The sequence below is a fragment of the Geospiza fortis genome, unplaced genomic scaffold (assembly GCF_000277835.1).
Source record: "Geospiza fortis unplaced genomic scaffold, GeoFor_1.0 scaffold324, whole genome shotgun sequence".
Taxonomy (NCBI): Eukaryota; Metazoa; Chordata; class Aves; order Passeriformes; family Thraupidae; genus Geospiza; species Geospiza fortis.
In genome coordinates, this window is record NW_005054559.1 from 377,437 (window position 1) to 394,279 (window position 16,843).

General features: G+C 48.1%; 1 protein-coding gene across 1 annotated transcript; it reads right to left on the bottom strand.

The window, feature by feature from the left end:
* Nucleotides 1–5,675: 5,675 nt before the first annotated feature.
* On the bottom strand, nucleotides 5,676–12,382 carry RND2 (Rho family GTPase 2). The gene is made up of 3 exons (XM_005429606.2): nucleotides 12,182–12,382; nucleotides 8,248–8,382; nucleotides 5,676–7,074 (listed from the first exon to the last, which is right to left on the bottom strand). Exons 1-3 carry the CDS (start codon nucleotides 12,347–12,349, stop codon nucleotides 6,826–6,828), a joined length of 552 nt encoding a protein of 183 aa, XP_005429663.1. The 5' UTR covers nucleotides 12,350–12,382; the 3' UTR covers nucleotides 5,676–6,825.
* Nucleotides 12,383–16,843: the final 4,461 nt, after the last annotated feature.

A 16,843-nucleotide genomic window follows, 5' to 3' on the forward strand; every position in this document is an offset into this window, starting at 1 on the left:
ATAGATATATAAATATATATTAATATTTACACATATGTGTAAATTTTATATATAATTATATGTAGAAATACAATATACAGACATTAAGCAGAAAAATCATAAACTTATATTTTTATAGTTGTAGGAGAGAATATGCCTTAAGTGAGAAACTGGACTGAGAAGATGGTGAAGGGTTATATAAAATAAAAAGGGTGTGGCTGTATAAAATAAACTGAGAGTTTAGAAGTTATAACAGAAGCCAATGTGTGCGTGTGAGTTAGAGGCTGATTGGATAAAAGTGTCTGCAGTGCAGCAGAAATGAGTAAAGGTGATAGGTTAGAAAAACAAAATAACCCCTGTGGCATTTGTCTATTGGGTTAAAAAGTTCTATATTGCCTTGGAACAAAGAACTTGTGACCACTTTGAGCTGTGGCTGAATTCTTGCTCCTCTAAAATCTCACAGCCCCTGAGACTGATGTTTGTCTGAGCAATAAATCATTCTGAGCTTGAAAATGGTCCCGTCCCTTCGTGTCTAGCAGTGACAATGACAGTGATTATCTCTCATTAGCAACCTCTGAAAGGACCATTGAGGAGTTGGTGACCCAGTGCTGCGGCCTCGGAGCCCTTCCCTGAGCCCTGCTGCTGGCTCACATCGCTCAGCCCTGCCTTTCCCAGGACATTCCCTCCCTCCCTCCATCCCTGCTGCTGCTCAGACTGCTGCCCTCACCCTCAGCCCCCGAAAAATGCCAATTTTATGATTGGCTTTTCACAAATATTAAAATGACTATTATATGTGTTGTGTTAGAAAGTGATGCTGTATTAATTTTTTTAGTAGTGTGTTACATAGAGTTTTAGGTTGTAACATAATGTTAAAATAGAAACTGTGCTATGGAAGATACTTTTTAAAGAGAGGACTCAGCAGCCACAGGACACCTGAATCTTTCAGAGGAAAAGAATTTTTTGCTCCATTAGCAGAAGAAATGAACTTCTTCCTGCCTTGCTCAGCCCTGAAGGTCCCTCAGGATTCAGATGAAGTTGACACTGCCCAGACAGAATCCTGTGTTTGAATGGAATTTATGCATCAAGGATGAGGTGTATGAATATGCAACAGGCTGTTGCTTTTAAGGGTTAATCCTCTGTTAACGTGGGTCCTTTTTCGGGCTTATTTTGCCCAGAAAAGGTACCCGGACTGTCCGGGTAACTCTTTGTTTTTATTGTCTCATATTGTCCTAATGCCAATTGTCCAAATTATTATTACTCTAACTATATTACTATTTTTATAACCATTTTATTATGATTAAACTTTTAAAATTTTAAAACCAAGTGATTGGCGTTTTTCACACAGGGCTGCACAGAGTCCTCCTGAGGACTCACAGGTCACCACCCTTGGGAACAGAACAATTTCTGCTGTGACCCAGACCAAAGGGGCTGCCTGAAATAGGGATCTCCTCGAGCCAGGTCTCAGAAGCTCTTGGAGATCTATTTCATACCCAAGATAGCTCAGCTACCTTAGAAGGCATAAAATCAGCAGGATGGCTTCTGTTGCAGTGTTGGAAACAAAAAAGTTTTAATAAAAGGCAAAATATTAAAACTCTTTACAGAGAAAAACCAAGCCAAGTGCAAGAGGTTCTTGCTGCTGGTAAAACACCTCACAAAAGCCATTGGTTCCTTTGTTCTCTTCTTTTTCTAGTGAATTGCTCAGGTGGGACTTTTTGGCTTCTGTCCAACTGAGTATCCTTAAGTTTGAGGTGAAGTCCCCAAGGTCCTATGAGGTGTCTTTTTACCCAGTTAAGGAGAGAAACTTCTGAGCTTTTTTGCCTTTTTAAGGAGACAAAGGATAATTTTGTCACTCCATCAACAGGGGACACATTCCTACAGTTGCCTGTCCCTGGCTGTCCCTGCTCTGCTCCCCATGGATGGGGAATGCTTTTTTGGCAGGACACCTGCACTGGCAGTGCTGCTCATTAATTTTCCTGCAGGCACTAATTAGGGGCCTCGAGTCCTCCTCAGTTGCTGTGTGTTTCATGTGTCAGTTCCATTTCTTCCATCTGCTTGTTTTCGTTTCTCTCTTTCCTGTGCTGACTCATCTGCCCGAGCCAGGCTGCTCCTGGGCTGTGCCTCTGGAGAGCTCTGCAGCAGCACACAATTTACACAATTCACAAAATTCACAGAATTACAGAATCACCAGGTTGGAAAAGACCTTCAAAGTCATCAAGTCCAACCCAGCCCCAGCACCTCAACTCAACCCTGGCACCCAGAGCCAATCCAGCCTTGTTCAAACACCCCCAGGGCTGGTGCCCACCTCCCTGGCAGCACATTCCAGTGCCCACTCCCTCTTTCTGTGAAGGATTTTTTCCTGATGTTCAGCCTAAACTGCCCCTGGCACAGCTGGAGGCTGTGTCCTCTTGTCCTGGTGTCACTGGTGAGCACTGCAGGGGAAATGACCTTGTGGGAATGGTGTGAGCACAGAGAACAGAACAGAATGACCAGGTTGTGTCACTGTCATACTTTCTGAAAAATCCCTTCGCCAGGATTTCTTCTCCTGGGAAGCTGAGAAGCCTCAGAGAAAAAGGAAAACAATATTATCTGATTGTTTCTCCTGTGTTTTGCTGCTTTGGAATGTGGTTGGAGATTGTTTATCCAACAGGTGAATTGTTTTTTATTTAATGACCAATCATGGTCAGGCTGTGTCAGACTCTGAGGAGTCAGTCACGAGTTTTCATTATTATCTTTTAGCCTTCTGTCTGTATCCTTTGTCTATTCTTTAGTATAGTTTTAGTATAGCATTCTTTAATATAATATAATAACATAAAATAATAAATCAGCCTTCTAAGAACATGGAATCAGATTCATCATTTCCTCCTTTGTCCTGGGGACCCAGAAAATACCACAAGGTTGGAAGAGACGTCCAAGATCATCAAGTCCAACCCAGCCCCAACATCTCAACCAAACCCTGGCACCCAGTGCCACATCCAGGCTTTGTGAAACACACCCAGGGATGGAGACTCCACCACCTCCCTGGGTAGAACATTCCAGAGCTTCATCACCCTTCCTGTAAAAAACTTCATCCTAAAATCCAACCTAAATTTCCCTTGGTGCAGCTTGAGGCTGTGTGGCTCCTCCATCCCCTGTTTGTGGGTCCAAGGCTTGCCCCATTTTTGAGTTACCAGGTGCTTTTGGACAGAACTGATGCTTGGAAATGAAGGCCATGGTCACATCCTTCACACATCTACTGCTGCTTTTTTTATCCTAAATTACCTGCCATTAACTTCAGCAGGTGCTTTGGAGCTGTTCCCATGCTGACAATCCCAAAACTTCCATTTTCTACTTTTCTATCTACTCCTATTTTGATATTTTTTCAGATATATAGACATATCTATATATACAGACACAATATATATATTATGTATATATCTACACACACACATCTATATCTATCTGTATATATCTATATCTATATTTATATCTATATATCTATATTTTTCATATATTTAGATATATATATATACAGACACTATATATATATAATGTATATATATACACACACATATATATAGGGATCTATATATATCTATATATCTATATCTGTGTATATATATATCTACATCTATATCTACATCTATATCTATATATCTATAACTATATATCTATCTATATATAGATATAGATATCTAGATATCTCTCTCTATATATAATATATGTATACACACACTAAAGACTCCCAAACTTCTCCCAGCAGGGTCTGTTTTGGTTTGGGGGAGAAGGGACCCAACAATGAGTTCATTTGCTCTGTCCCGTGGTTGTGACTCTCCTTTTCTCCTTCAGACTTTATTGTTTTTTTGCCTTTTCTATTCTTCTTTTGATTTTCCTTCCTGTTTTGTCTTGTCTATTCCTCTGTAGAGAAGGAGAGTGAAGGAGAGGGGCTCCTTTGAAAAGTCTGGTTAAATGAGCTACTGTGAGAGCCCAAACACTCTTTATTAGACAAGAAAGCTGGTGGAGAAGCAAGTGCCAGAATATTAAGCTGCTTGCTGAATTGTGGCTGCAGAGAGCAGCCTTGGAGCCCTCTGGGGAGGGGCAGAGGAGGGGACAGGGACACTCATTTGCCCAGAATTCAATCCCACTCTGAAGCCACAAGCCCAAGCCTCCAAAAAAGGCTCCCAGCAGTTCATGTCTGGGTTGTATTCAAGGCTGACAGATGAATGCTTTGGGCTCAGCTCAGCTGTGGCAGCATTTGCATTTCGGCTTTCATTAGCTCCTCATGAGCTGCACATTTCTGTGTCCAAACCTCCTCTGGACATGTCTGCATCTGAGTCTGGTCCTGCTCACTCTGGCAGAATGCACATTTTTTTGGCTGATACAAATTTATTTTTGTATATTTTTTTGGCTGTTCTAGAAGCAGCTGGGCACAAATTACTTTTCACTCCAATATCATTATTTTCATACCACAGTTAAAGCTGTGCTGAGGGCGGTGTGAGGTGAGTAGAAATGACACTTCCCTCCAGCACAGAAAATAAATTAACGAAACCAGAACAAGAAGTTTTGAAGAAAGATCCCATCCTTTTTGTGCACTGGAACTGGTGCTCCCACAGCTCCCTGAGCTGAGCTTTGGGAAGCTGAGCCTTGGGAAGCTGAGCCTGATGTGCTGTGCCAATTCTGCAGTGGTGGTGACAGCCCCCAGGATGGATCCTGGAATTAAGATTTGCTTCCAGGGTGAGCTGGCAAGTTAAGGTAAAGCCAGCACAAGTTTAAACTGATCAGTGCCCCAGGAACTGCTTTTCTAGGGACTGGCACTTTAAATTCAAACTGCTTCTGTAGAGACTGGCACTTTAAATTCAAACTGATTTTGTAGGGACTGCCACATTAAATTCAAAGTGTTTTTGTAGGGACTGCCACATTAAATTCAAACTGCTTTTTAGGGACTGCCACATTAAATTCAGAAGCCTGAAAGTCGCTAGAACACAGTAAAAGGGACAGCACTTGCTGTGTGATGGGGAAAGAAGGAAGCCCCAGTGGTTGTGGGACATGGGGGTGGTGAGAACACCTGCAAACAGGTTCTGGGGAGTGGGCAGTGACTCCTGTGTGCCTCTGACTGCTACAATCCAAGATTTGGGGTCTGGTTCTGTCCAACAAGGTTTGCAAATGCTCTGGGGAACCCAGAGAGTGCAAGAAAAGCATCAAGGTGCTGAGTTGCTCTCCATGCACTGCATTGCTCAGTTCTTCCTCCTCCCAGACTGCAGATGGGGGTTTCATGCTCTTGCAGCCTGCTCACAGCACAAGTGTCCAGTCACTGCTGGAGCTTTTCTGGTGCTGGTAAATCAGCAGCTCCAAAATTCCCCAAAATGCCTTCACTGTGCAGCTGCAGCCTCAGACCTGGCTGTGAGAGCAGACACAAAATATTGAGTCAAAAGCTAAAAGGACAGAGACAGCTCCTGGCAGCTCAGGCTGCTGAATCAGGCAGAGACAACCTGCAAATGCATTGCAGGAGTCAGGAGAGAGGGAGAGGCTGTTCAAGGCAGGTGTTTCAACTCCAAAATGAATACATTCACATAAATCCTCTGGGTTTTTCACTGAAGAGGGTACACAAGCGTATTTCAAGAGCCAGAGAGAGACATCAGGACACAAAGGTAAGCTGGGCAGTAAGAGGTTTTGAGAGGATGTGTGGTTTGAGTTAAAAATGAACACAGCCAAGCACCACAGATTTTCCAATCATGTTTATTTTTCCTGTAGCCCACAGACACAGTTGGATCTGGCAACAGAGCAGATTCTATTTTTCCATAAAGTGTCCATGTGACATTAAGCCCAGGCTAATACTGTCATCAAAGGCATTCAGAGGGGGCAGCAGCAGAAGCAATGGGAGATGCTGGGAGGAGGCCAGACAGCAAGGCACAAGGGCAGGGAGCACCTCCTCTCCCACTGCCACAGCAGAGACAGGGTGCAGATATGCATAAAGGCATTTTCCTCATCAATACCAGACAAACACAGCACCATGCAACACAACCTGCAGCTGGAAGTGGGTGGGGAGCAGGATCTGGATTGTTATTGCAGTTCTTGTTGGGAGCTGTGTGTGCAGGGCAGGGGGAGAGCCCAGGGAGTGCCCAGGGGTCAGCAAAGCTCCCCAGGGGCATTTGCTTGCTGGAGGGAACCACGATTCTCAGGGTGCATCTAGTGGGACACACCTCTCCCTCAGAGCCAGATCCATGTTTCAGATGCAGTTTGAGCATCTGAAATGCTGTGGGAAGAGACATCTGTCTGTTTTCTTTGCAGGAGGCGGGCTGCTGTGGTGTCTCATCAGGTTGAGGTTCTTTCCCAGCCCTCCTTCCCAGCTCTGGCCCAGACCTGCACCTTCCACAGCACTTGCTGTCCAACAGCATCACCCCAAACATCATTTCCCTTCTGAAGGAAGATTACAGGAATACTTCCTCCACACTCTGCTGCTCCCAATCCCCCTCCTCCCTCCAGCCCAGGTCCCACACAGCCCCCAGCCCACGCTGTGTGTGCTGTACAGCTGCACAGGGCAGGGCCTGGGCTGTGGGTCCAGGAGGGTGGCACGCACACACACATTGCTCCCTTTGACTTTGTTTCACCCAGCCACAGACCTTCCAGCACCCGAATCCTCCTCTGCCAAAGTGGTTCCTTCATCCCAAGCAATCTGCACAGCAGCAGAAGTCTCCACAGTGCAGGGCAACTCGTGCAGCCCTGCTTGCAGCTGGCACCTTTGCTCAGCCCTAGAGACTGAGAGAAAGGCTTTGGAAAGGCAGGCCAGCTCCTGCAGCCAGCACCACGCCCTTGTCTCAGCCACTTACTGTACAAATGGACAACACACACGCGTTATTTACAGCCCATTCCTCACATGATGGAGCAGCTCTTGGCTCGGTCTTTCCTGATCTCTGTGTCGCTCAGGAAGTCTGTCCTGCCAGGCATCTGTGACGCCCGCTTCAGTCCCCGTTTGGAGTTGCTGCGTTTCAGGTTCTTGTGCACCCTGTTGACCGAGGCCAGCGTGGTCAGGTGGAACACGTCCCTCACGCTGTTCTCTGACACCTTGGAGGAGCATTCTGCATAGGCCACTGCCCCAATCTGCCGTGCCAGCGCGCTGCCCTGCAGCCAGAGAGAGCAGCAGGGAGGGCAACAGGGTTAGGACACCAAGGGGCAAGTGTAAAAATATGTATTATATTGGCTTTTCGCATTAAAATGTTCATTAAAACGAATATTGTTAGGAAAATTAATCCACAAAATGCGTATTTTATGATTGGCTTTTCGCATTAAAATGAATATTGTTGGGAAAATTAATCCACAAACACCAGAGGTTTATGTCCAAAAAGGAGGCAGAGGAGTCCTTTTGCTTAATTCAAATAAAGGGAGAGGCCATGGGGCATTCTCCTGGGATCTCTCCAATTTTTGGAGGACTCAGCCTCCTTTTTTATCTCAATTTCCCACATTTCCCTCTCTCTTTCCCCACTGACTGAGGTATAGACTTCCCAATACACCTGATACTGAAGATTTCCCTCTAATGTATAACCCTCCCTTTTAATTTTTAGTTCTTATGGAATTTAGGGGTTTTTCTTCCCCATTGTTTCTTTCATCTTTCAATGCCTAATTTCATTTATCAGCAAACCTAAAGTCACTGGGAGCAGAAAGAGCTGCACTGAACTGGAGATGCAGAAGGACAACACTCCCCTTTAGCCAGTCCAGCTTGTCAAATCAGGCACTTCCACCGGCTTTGAGGAATGACTTTTTTGGCTACTAACTGGCTGGCTGTTCAGCAGAACATCAGGAATAAGTCAGGGTTTTCCAGAGCCGGGGACAAGAGTGGTGGAAACACGAGCAGCTCTGAGCCACGACCAAAGCAGCTTCAGACCAAGGCTTGGGTGCAGTGGTGACAGAGCACAGCTGTCCCCTCCCTGGGCACTGCCCAAACCCACTCTGGAGGCCACTGGCAGCAGCCCCTCAGCCCCCTGCAGTTTTGCCCCAGTGCAGAACCCAAGCAGGAGTCACTGGGAGCAGAAAGAGCTGCACTGAACTGGAGATGCAGGACAACACTCTCCTTTAGCCAGCCCAACTTGTCAAATCCACCTGCTTTGAGGCATGACTTTTTTGGCTACTAACTGGCTGGCTGCTCAGCAGAACATCAGGAATAAGTCAGGGTTTTCCAGAGCTGAGGACAAGAGTGGTGGAAACACGAGCAGCTCTGAGCCACGACCAAAGCAGCTGCCTGGGTGCAGCAGGTGACAGGGCACAGCTGTCCCCTCCCTGGGCACTGCCCAAACCCACCTGCTCGTGTGTCACAGGGATGAGGCGCTGCTTGGAGAGCTCCCTCAGGGTGTTGAGGTCTGTCCTCATGTCCAGCTTGCAGCCCACCAGCACGATCTTGGCGTTGGGGCAGAACTCCTGCGTCTCCCCTTGCCACTGTGGAGGAGAGAACAGGTTCTGGTGGGTGTGGCTTTTCCACATAACTGGTCAAACACTGATTAGCATATCAGGGCTCCTTAATGACTGCCAAGGGCAAGGATGGGAATGGCCAGAGTACCTTTCATGCCTGCCTGTTCCAGATTATTGCTCAAACCTGGGACCCCAAGGGTCAACAGGGCCAGTGGAGAGCTCTTTGCACATTCACACACTGTTCATTAATGGGAGCCACCTGTTAAAGACATTATGATGTTCAGAGCATAGCTATAGCCAGGGAAATTAAGAATTGAAGCAATGGAAAGAGAAGGCCAGGGCAAACATCCATGTCCTTCATATAAATTACTCCTTTCAGAGCTCCCAAAGTGAATGCCTGATGTCAGCTGTGTCTGCAGCAGTAAATAAATCCATCACCTGTGACCTCCCCCGGGGGGAGACCTGCACAGCTCCATCAGCATGTCAATGCCCCAGTTACTTATCTAGTGGTGCTGAAGTAGAAAGCAGATAATAAATAGAGATTACCCCCAGCTGAAGTGTCACTTGGAATTAGCAGTTTCCTGCTACAATAACTCAGGGTTAAGGTACACCCTGGGCAATTAGAAGCAGAAAGAAAACCAAGCCACTAAGCCCAGTGTCCACAACCTCGTGGGGAAGGGAGGGCTAAAAACCACCCAAATGTCATTCAACCAGTATCAGACCAAAGCCACTGCAAAATATGAAAAATCTTATTTTCTATCAGGAGATTATCTTAGGTACCTCCAGGTATCTGTTTGCCAAGGACTCAGGCACCCCCAGCCCCTGGGCATTGTGCTGGAGGTCATGGTGCTGCAGCCACAGACCTACACAACCTCACAACAAACACATCCACTTCTTTTGGAGCTTTCACCCTAACTTATGTGAAGGATTTGAGCCACGAGGTCTGTTCACACCTGGCAGAGGTCTCTGCAGTGACACAGGGCTCCCTGTTCTATGGAGAGAGCTGTGACCCTCTTCCTGCATGACTGACACCTCTGGGAGCCCAAAACCTGTTGTGCTATCAAGACTTGTCAGAACCAAAGCACCACTCCGTGAAATCTTGTTCTGCATGAAAGGCAGAGCTGCTTGCTTGCACTCCCTCAGATGCCTCTGCCCCTTCAACTGTACATGCTGTACAGCAGCCCAGGCATCAGAAAGGAGGCATTAATAAAGATTTCCTCTGCTGGATTTTCGCCTGAGGCTTGAACAGGAAATGTTATTTTCCTTATTTGCCTGGTATCACAAGCTAAAACCCATTTCAGCTTCATGGTGTCTTAGGAATTTTCCTCACTGCCATAAGCCTGCACCAAAGGAAACAAGGCATCTACTCAGAGGCACTTAAGAAATCCCCTGGGATTTAGGGTTTATTTTAAGTTACCATATCAAAAAAACATTGCCTAGCAGCACTCAAAACATCTGTGAGGCTGTACAGGGAAAGTCATGCATTGAGCAGGGTGGACTCACATGAAGATTGTGCAGAGAGACAAATAACTCCCAGCCCCACCTAATTACTGAGAGGTTTGTATTTCATTAAGGTACCAGTGATTCACTTGTATTATTATTCTGCTGACTCCCAAGCTGAGCAGTGAATTCTTTGAGTCCACATGAAACACCCTCGCTCCACCCAGCCTGCTTGGTACCCAGGACCTGCTCTGGAAGCCAACACTGAGCCATTGACCAACTTATCTGAAGGGTCTTTGTCCCCTCAGCAGGACACTCCTGAGACAAATACCCACTTCTCAGCCCCCCCAGCAGCTGAGTAAGAGGAACTTGCTTCAGCACAACATTTGGCCAAATGTGGAGAGGCCAAGAGGCCAGGCAGCACAATGTGCCATGTTCAGGCCGTGGCCATTCCAGCCCTGGGGCTCTCTGAGGAGAACAGCCATGGGAGCTGCTGCTCTGTGGTGCTTTTCATGCCTTGGTGTCTCAGAGAGTGTCACAAAGGAGATGCCAGCTCCCCAGGACAGGATGCAGCTGCCAGGTGCTGTCCTGCACAGCAGAACCACAGCTCCCTGAATGCATGGGAGGGAGCAGGGCACAGCCAGCACCATGGGATGCAGTCCTGGAAAACCACCTGCCCTTCCTCCTCTGAGCAGCATTTGGGGCTGCTGGACTCCACTCCACCTCAGAGGAAAGCCTTCTCGTAGAAGTGACCCACTGGAGACCAGCCAGGGGTGCTCCACAGCAGATCCCCAGCCCCGTGAGGCTCCCTGGGACCTGGCAGCTGGAATATCAGCTCTGCTGAAAGGCACTAAGGAGCAGGTAGAAAACTCTCAGCTGTTCCCACAGAGCACAGCCACTCAGCTGTGCCAGGGCAGGCTTAGGGCCCTGCCTGCTCTCCAGGCCAGTGGCATTGTGCCATCTCATCTCAATAATTCACTTCAAATTCAGCACCACAGCTCATCATTTCTGTTGACGAGCTCTAGAGAACTGATTGCTGTCTTTTTCACTAGGCAGATGCTGAACTGAGGGGAGAGCCAAAAAACTGAGCACTCTGCTTGCTTGGAAACAGGCACCAGAGGCTCCTTCCCAGCTGCTGCAGGCCATCCACAGCAGCTGCTGGTTCTGCTGACAGAGACCCACTCGTGGTTCTGCTGACAGAGACCTTCCAAGGTTTTGATGGAAAACAGAGCAAATGCCCAACATTTCCCTCTGCCCCACATTTGCAGGTGTGAACACAGACCCCATGCATGCTGCAAGCTGCCACCAACCCCCTAGGTTCCTTTCCAAATGGAAATATCTTGCATTCTGCACAGACCAAGCAGAGCACCTGACCATCCTCCTCTGAGCACAGGAACTCCAGGCAAGGCCACAGGGCCAGACATTCTCATAAATCTATTTAAAGAAGAAATCTCTGGCAAGGTTCTACCATTTGAGGCCAAACCCTTGCAAAATAGATAGCACAATTTTAATTTTACAGGCTAGGCTTACAGTTTAGAAGTCCACTTGCATAACAGAAATTGTCTTTTTTGCAGGATCGGGTCCCAGCTGTGAAACACAAATCCTAAAAAGATGTTGTCAAGTGTTTAATTTTAAAGTCTACAATTTCTTTCACAGTATTAGTTTATACATTTTTCTATTTTTTATGTCAAAACCTACTAAGAAATGATATTATTATTATCACGAACATATTTTCTCAAAAATCCTTTTGTTAGGATTTTTTCTCCTGAGAAGCCAAGAGGCCTCAGAAAGGAAATGTAAACAATAATTATCTGCTGCTGTGGAATGCAACAGGTGCATCTTTGATTGGTCTCATGTGGTTGTTTCTAATTAATGGCCAATCCCAGTCTTGGACTCTCTGGTCAGTCACAAGATTTTATTATCATTCCATTCCTTTCCTTTGCTAGCCTTCTGATGAAATCCTTTCTTCTATTCTTTTAGCATAGTTTTAGTATATAATTTTCTTTTAATATTATATATATCATAAAATAATAAATCAGCCTTCTGAAACAAGATTCTCATCTCTTCCCTCATCCCGGGACCCCAGCCAACACCACCACGTATTATTGCTACTGTTATTATTGTTGTCTGAAAATGCAGTCTTTTAAAAGAACAACATTACTGTCAACTTTTTAAAACACAGCGCTTCAAAGGACAGGATTAGACCTTTTCATATCTTTCTGACTACAGGGGCCAGAGCTCTGACCCTGATGAGAGCCTGAGGGCACAGGGACACCATGGTGAGGCAGGGCACCCCTCAGGCTGCTGGCACTCACCTTTTTGAGCACACTGTCCAGGGTTTTGGGGTGTGGTGGGGCAGGGCACCCCTCAGGCTGCTGGCACTCACCTTTTTGAGCACACTGTCCAGGGTTTCGGGGCGGCTGATGTCAAAGCAGATGAGCACGGCGTCCGAGTCGGGGTAGGCCAAGGGCCGCACGTTGTCGTAGTAGGCCGAGCCTGCAGAGAGGAGCGGGGTCAGTGCTAAAATAAAGTTCTGGTTTGAAAGAGACCACATGCCGTAAGGTTCAGCACAGCTGGAACGGCAGAGGATTTTAGATCCTTTGTTTAGGCATGGAAGTCAGATGTTTTGTCCTTGTTTTCTCATATTTAGCCCTTGACAGAGTGAAAGGGCAAGTTTTGGATCCCTCTCCGTGCCTAGCGAGCATCTGGCAAGTGCTGCTGGTGCAGGAGGGCTCAGCCTGGCTCACCCCTCATGCCTGGATTCCATCACTTGTCATGCCAGGGTTGCACCCCTAACAGCAGAAAGGTGTGGCTTATAGCAGCAAATGCTGCTGCTGGTTTGTATCCTCCCTTGCTACCTTTATACAGGAGAGCTTGCTCACAAAGGTTGTGAGAATTTGTGACAGGTAAAAATGGATTGCCTTCTTTCTGGATTTGTGCTGGGAAAAGTCAGATTCTTTTTGGTATACAAAAGAAGTGACAGGATTTGGTGAATGAGCTATAAATGGAAGGGGATGATTCTGCATTCCACAGGAACTCTGTGGGCAGGCAAAGAGCCCAGCCTGAATCATGCACAGCTTCTACCACACACATGTGCACACACACCCCTTCAATGCAAATTTCAGGCAGTAAAGTCACTGTGCCACAGCATTTTTGTTTGCCCTGGTGAGTGCAGACACCTCAGCAAACACTCATGGAGCAATCAGCCCCACTGCTACTTAAAAACACTGCTTTGGTTTTATATTGCAAAAACAAATAGCTTAAATTTCCTGGAGGGATGAGAAGCAGATTTTATTTATGGGAAGAGGAAACAGAGACAGCAGAGCCCTTGTTGAATCTGCCTCCTCCAAAAGCAGGATTGCCATCCTAGGCTGAGGAAGCCAGACCTGCTTCCTGCTGCAGCTCCTTGGGATGTCAGGACCTGGCACTTTCCCACCCCAGGAGAAAGGAGCAGCCCTGGTGTCAGGTGGCTCCTCAGTGAAGTTCAGCACCTGATCAATTATGGATGATGGTGGCTTATGTTTCTGGAAGGATGGAAATCTGCCTGGGCTGGGCACCAGAGGAGAATGGGCTGTTTCTCTGCAGGTCCTGTGTGCAGAGGGGCTCAGTCCCCCAGCACAGCAGGAGCTCTGCAAACACCTGGGCAGCAGAACCTGATGCTCCTCTCCCTGCCCAGAGCCCACATGGGGCAGGCTGAGGGCTTTGTGGAGCCTTCCCAAACCCTGCCCAGTGCCAGGGACCGGCCATCCTGCTCAGAGCATGGCACCAACCAACAGCAGAGCTCCAGGGCTGTGACCACCCAGCCCCTGCCACTCCACACAGCCAGGGGAAGGTGCCCTGGATTTGATGTGCAATTGGATTCCCAGAAAAATTGGCTTCAGGGGTCTCCAGCTCTTACAGCCAGCCCAGAGGAGCAAAGGCACCTGCAGCCCCTGCTCCTCCTGGGGAGAGATGGGGCTCTGTCCCTGCAAAGTCACTGGGAAGGGAAGGGGTTGGAAGCAGCACAGAAGAAACAGATCCTGATCTCTGCAGAGCCCAGCCCTCCTCCTAGAGGGAAAATCAAGCTCCCTAATGGAAAGGAGCCAGTCCCTGTGGCATCTTGGGCAGCTCTGGGGACAGGGATGGCAGGCAGGCAGGCAGGGTGAGCCAGGGTGCAGAGGTTTCTGAGCTCTCCTCAGGCTCACACTGCTGCAGCTCACACCTGGCAGGGGCACAGCCACACGAGCCAGCCCTGCCCAGCCCAGGGCTGCTCTCACAGGCAGCACCAAGCACAGCACTGCTGAGCTCCCCTTTGAACAGGCTCTTCTGTTTGCCATGAGCTGAGAGCACAGGGCAGGAGATCCAGGGCTGATCTGCATGCCTGAATTAGCCCAGCCCTTTATGTGAGCCCTGCCCTCTCCCCCGTGCACACAGAGCTCTCTGCCTCCAGACAGGGGCCCTGGTGCTGGAGGAAACGTTCCCACGCACATCCTCTCCCTGCAGCTTCTCAGTTTTACATAAACACTTGAGATAAATCTACCCCCTCCCAGCCAAGGAATGCTCCTTTTGTAGGGGCAGCTTTGGCTCATTCAGCACAGACATTGCCACAGCAAACTGTATCATAGCAACCTGCTGCTCCCCAGCAGCCAGCCAGCTCCTCAGCGCTGCTGCAGCCCCCCAGCATCCCCCAGGACCCCCACAGACCCACCCCAGTGCCAGGAATCCTGCTGTCATCACCCGGGACCACAGGAGAGATCCCGTGCTGAGGGAAGGGAAGCACGAGGTAAAGAACCTGATTTTTTAAATGAGATCAGAATTTGCTTCACATTCATTACCTCCAAAGAGCAGGAGTCACCCCTGGCAGCTCAGCTGGCATTCAGCTCCCAGGCAGCCGCAGCCTCTGCCCACCTCAGTGCTGCCCTGTGGGGCAGAGGAGCTGCATTGCTCCCAGCCAAGGTAATCCCCAGTTTGCTCTGCAGACCTCTCTACTGAATCAGGAAATTCTGTTCTGCATCTATTATTTTTTCATTGCATTTGACAATTAGAAAAAAAATAAATCCAAACCAACACCTCCCCCCCCCCAAACCCCACCTAAACAACCCAAAAAAGCCAGAGCCTTCAACTCCAGCTCTCCAGTCTTATGGATTATGAGCACTTGACACCTTGCAGATCCTCCAGCAAGACACTCCAGAGATCACAGTCTGGCAATTCCAAACACACACAAGAGCCCAAGGCTGGTGTGTCTGCAGATTCAGCCTTCCTCTACTGCATGAGTCATTCTCCACTTGGCATCCAGGTCTGCAAGAAACAGGACCTAAGTGCATCTGTTCATGATTAAAGAGAAAACTGGAACAAGCCTACAACCAGCTTAAAAATAAAATTCACATTGTTGTCTACAATACAAGCATGAGTGGCTCCTCTTTGCCCTTGCCTGGTAGATCCTGGAGTGCCTGGCACTGCAGCTCAGAGATGCCACTCTTGGGCAGGGGACTGAAATGTGCTGCTTCATCTCCACCAACGTGGTGCTAATCTTCATTTGCTCCTCATTAGCTGTTCAGGAGATGATGAGCCTCCTCACACAGGCACCCTCCATCCAACAATAGGGAAAGCCAGAGTGTCTGCAGAGCCACGATCTGCTCTGCAAGGGGCTCCCAGAGCCCAGCTCTGGCAAAAGCAGAGATGAGCACTGCCAAGACCTCGATTTCTCAGCATCACTGAAAGCTCACCCCAAAGAGGCAGCAGTGCTGAGGCACATGCTGCTTCCTGCAGGCACTGCCAAGAGCAGCCCTTGTGCAATGAAACACAAATTCATCGCAGCTTTCTGCAGGGCTACACTGACAAAACACAGTCTTGGGTCACCTCCCCACACAGAGGTGCCAGACGAGCAGCAGCCTTTAGAGATGACACAGGATGTCCACTCTGCCAGGCAGATCCCACCCAAGCTCTGGGTAAGAGGACAAAGCTGCCAAAGCAGGAGCAAGTCAACAGCCCCAGGACCTTCCAGAACCTTCTGTCCTGGCTGAACTTTGACATTTGTCTGGCTTGTGCAACATCACTGCAAACCCCTGAAGTGTAGGAAAGGAGGAAACCGCTCTGTGACACAGAATAAACACTCTTCTGGGAAATGCACAACTGAAAAAAAAAAAAACCCAGCTCATCAGTTTGGACAATTAACCTCTGCTCCTAATTCTTCCAATGCACGTACAGAAATGAGTGAATTACTAAAGAGCCCAGCTGGCACACCTTCAGGATGGAGGCAATGGTATTTGCATAGGCTGAGGTGGCATTTCTGGGCCCTTCTCCAGATCTTATTACTGGAAGCCTGCCCCTCAGGAGGAGGCTGCTCTGCTGGATTTACCAGTGGAGGAATCCTCAGTTCAGGCAGGCACTGAGCACTTCTGCCTCATCCCAGTCCTGTGTCCTGCCTCACCTGTGGTCAGAGAAGCTTGCTCAGCTGCAAAGCTCCCTCCAGGAACTGCGAGGAGCCCCTGAAAGCTCCTGGGGGAGCATCACTGTGGTGGCATTTGAGGGAAGAGATGAGAATCCTGACTCCGTGTTTCAGAAGGCTGATTTATTATTTTATGATCTATGTTATATTAAAAGAAAATGATATAGTAAAACTACACTAAAGAAAGAGAAAGGAGACATCAGAAGGCTAGAAAAGAATGATAAAATCATCATCTTGTGACTGCTCACAGCCTCGACACAGGTGGCTGTCATTGGTCATCAAGTAAAAACAATTCACATGAGACCAAGCAGAGATGTGCCTGTTGGTAAACCATCTCCAGACCACATTCTAAGCCATCAGAGAGTTATTGTTTAGATTTCTTTTCTGAGGCTTCTCAGCAGAAAAATCCTAGCTAAAGGATTTTCATAAAACACGTCAGTGACACATCAGAGGGTGTCTGGCATGGCAGGAGTGGCAGGACTGCCCTCCCAGCCTTCTCACACCTGCAGCAGCTGAGCAGGGAGACAAATGGGGGTCACAGGTCCCTTCCTGGCACTCCTGCCATGTCACAGGGCAGCTGGCATTGCCACAACCTGCCTGTCACCCTTTCTGCAGGGTACA

Excerpts from the sequence above, each read along its gene's own strand:
- RND2 (XM_005429606.2), bottom strand. The coding sequence starts at position 12,349 with ATGTGGTCTCTTTCAAACCAGAACTTTATTTTAGCACTGACCCCGCTC. Across the intron at positions 8,383-12,181 it reads TGGACAGTGTGCTCAAAAAG|TGGCAAGGGGAGACGCAGGA; the intron begins GTGAGTGCCAGC and ends TCTCCTCCACAG. Across the intron at positions 7,075-8,247 it reads TCCCTGTGACACACGAGCAG|GGCAGCGCGCTGGCACGGCA; the intron begins GTGGGTTTGGGC and ends CTCTGGCTGCAG.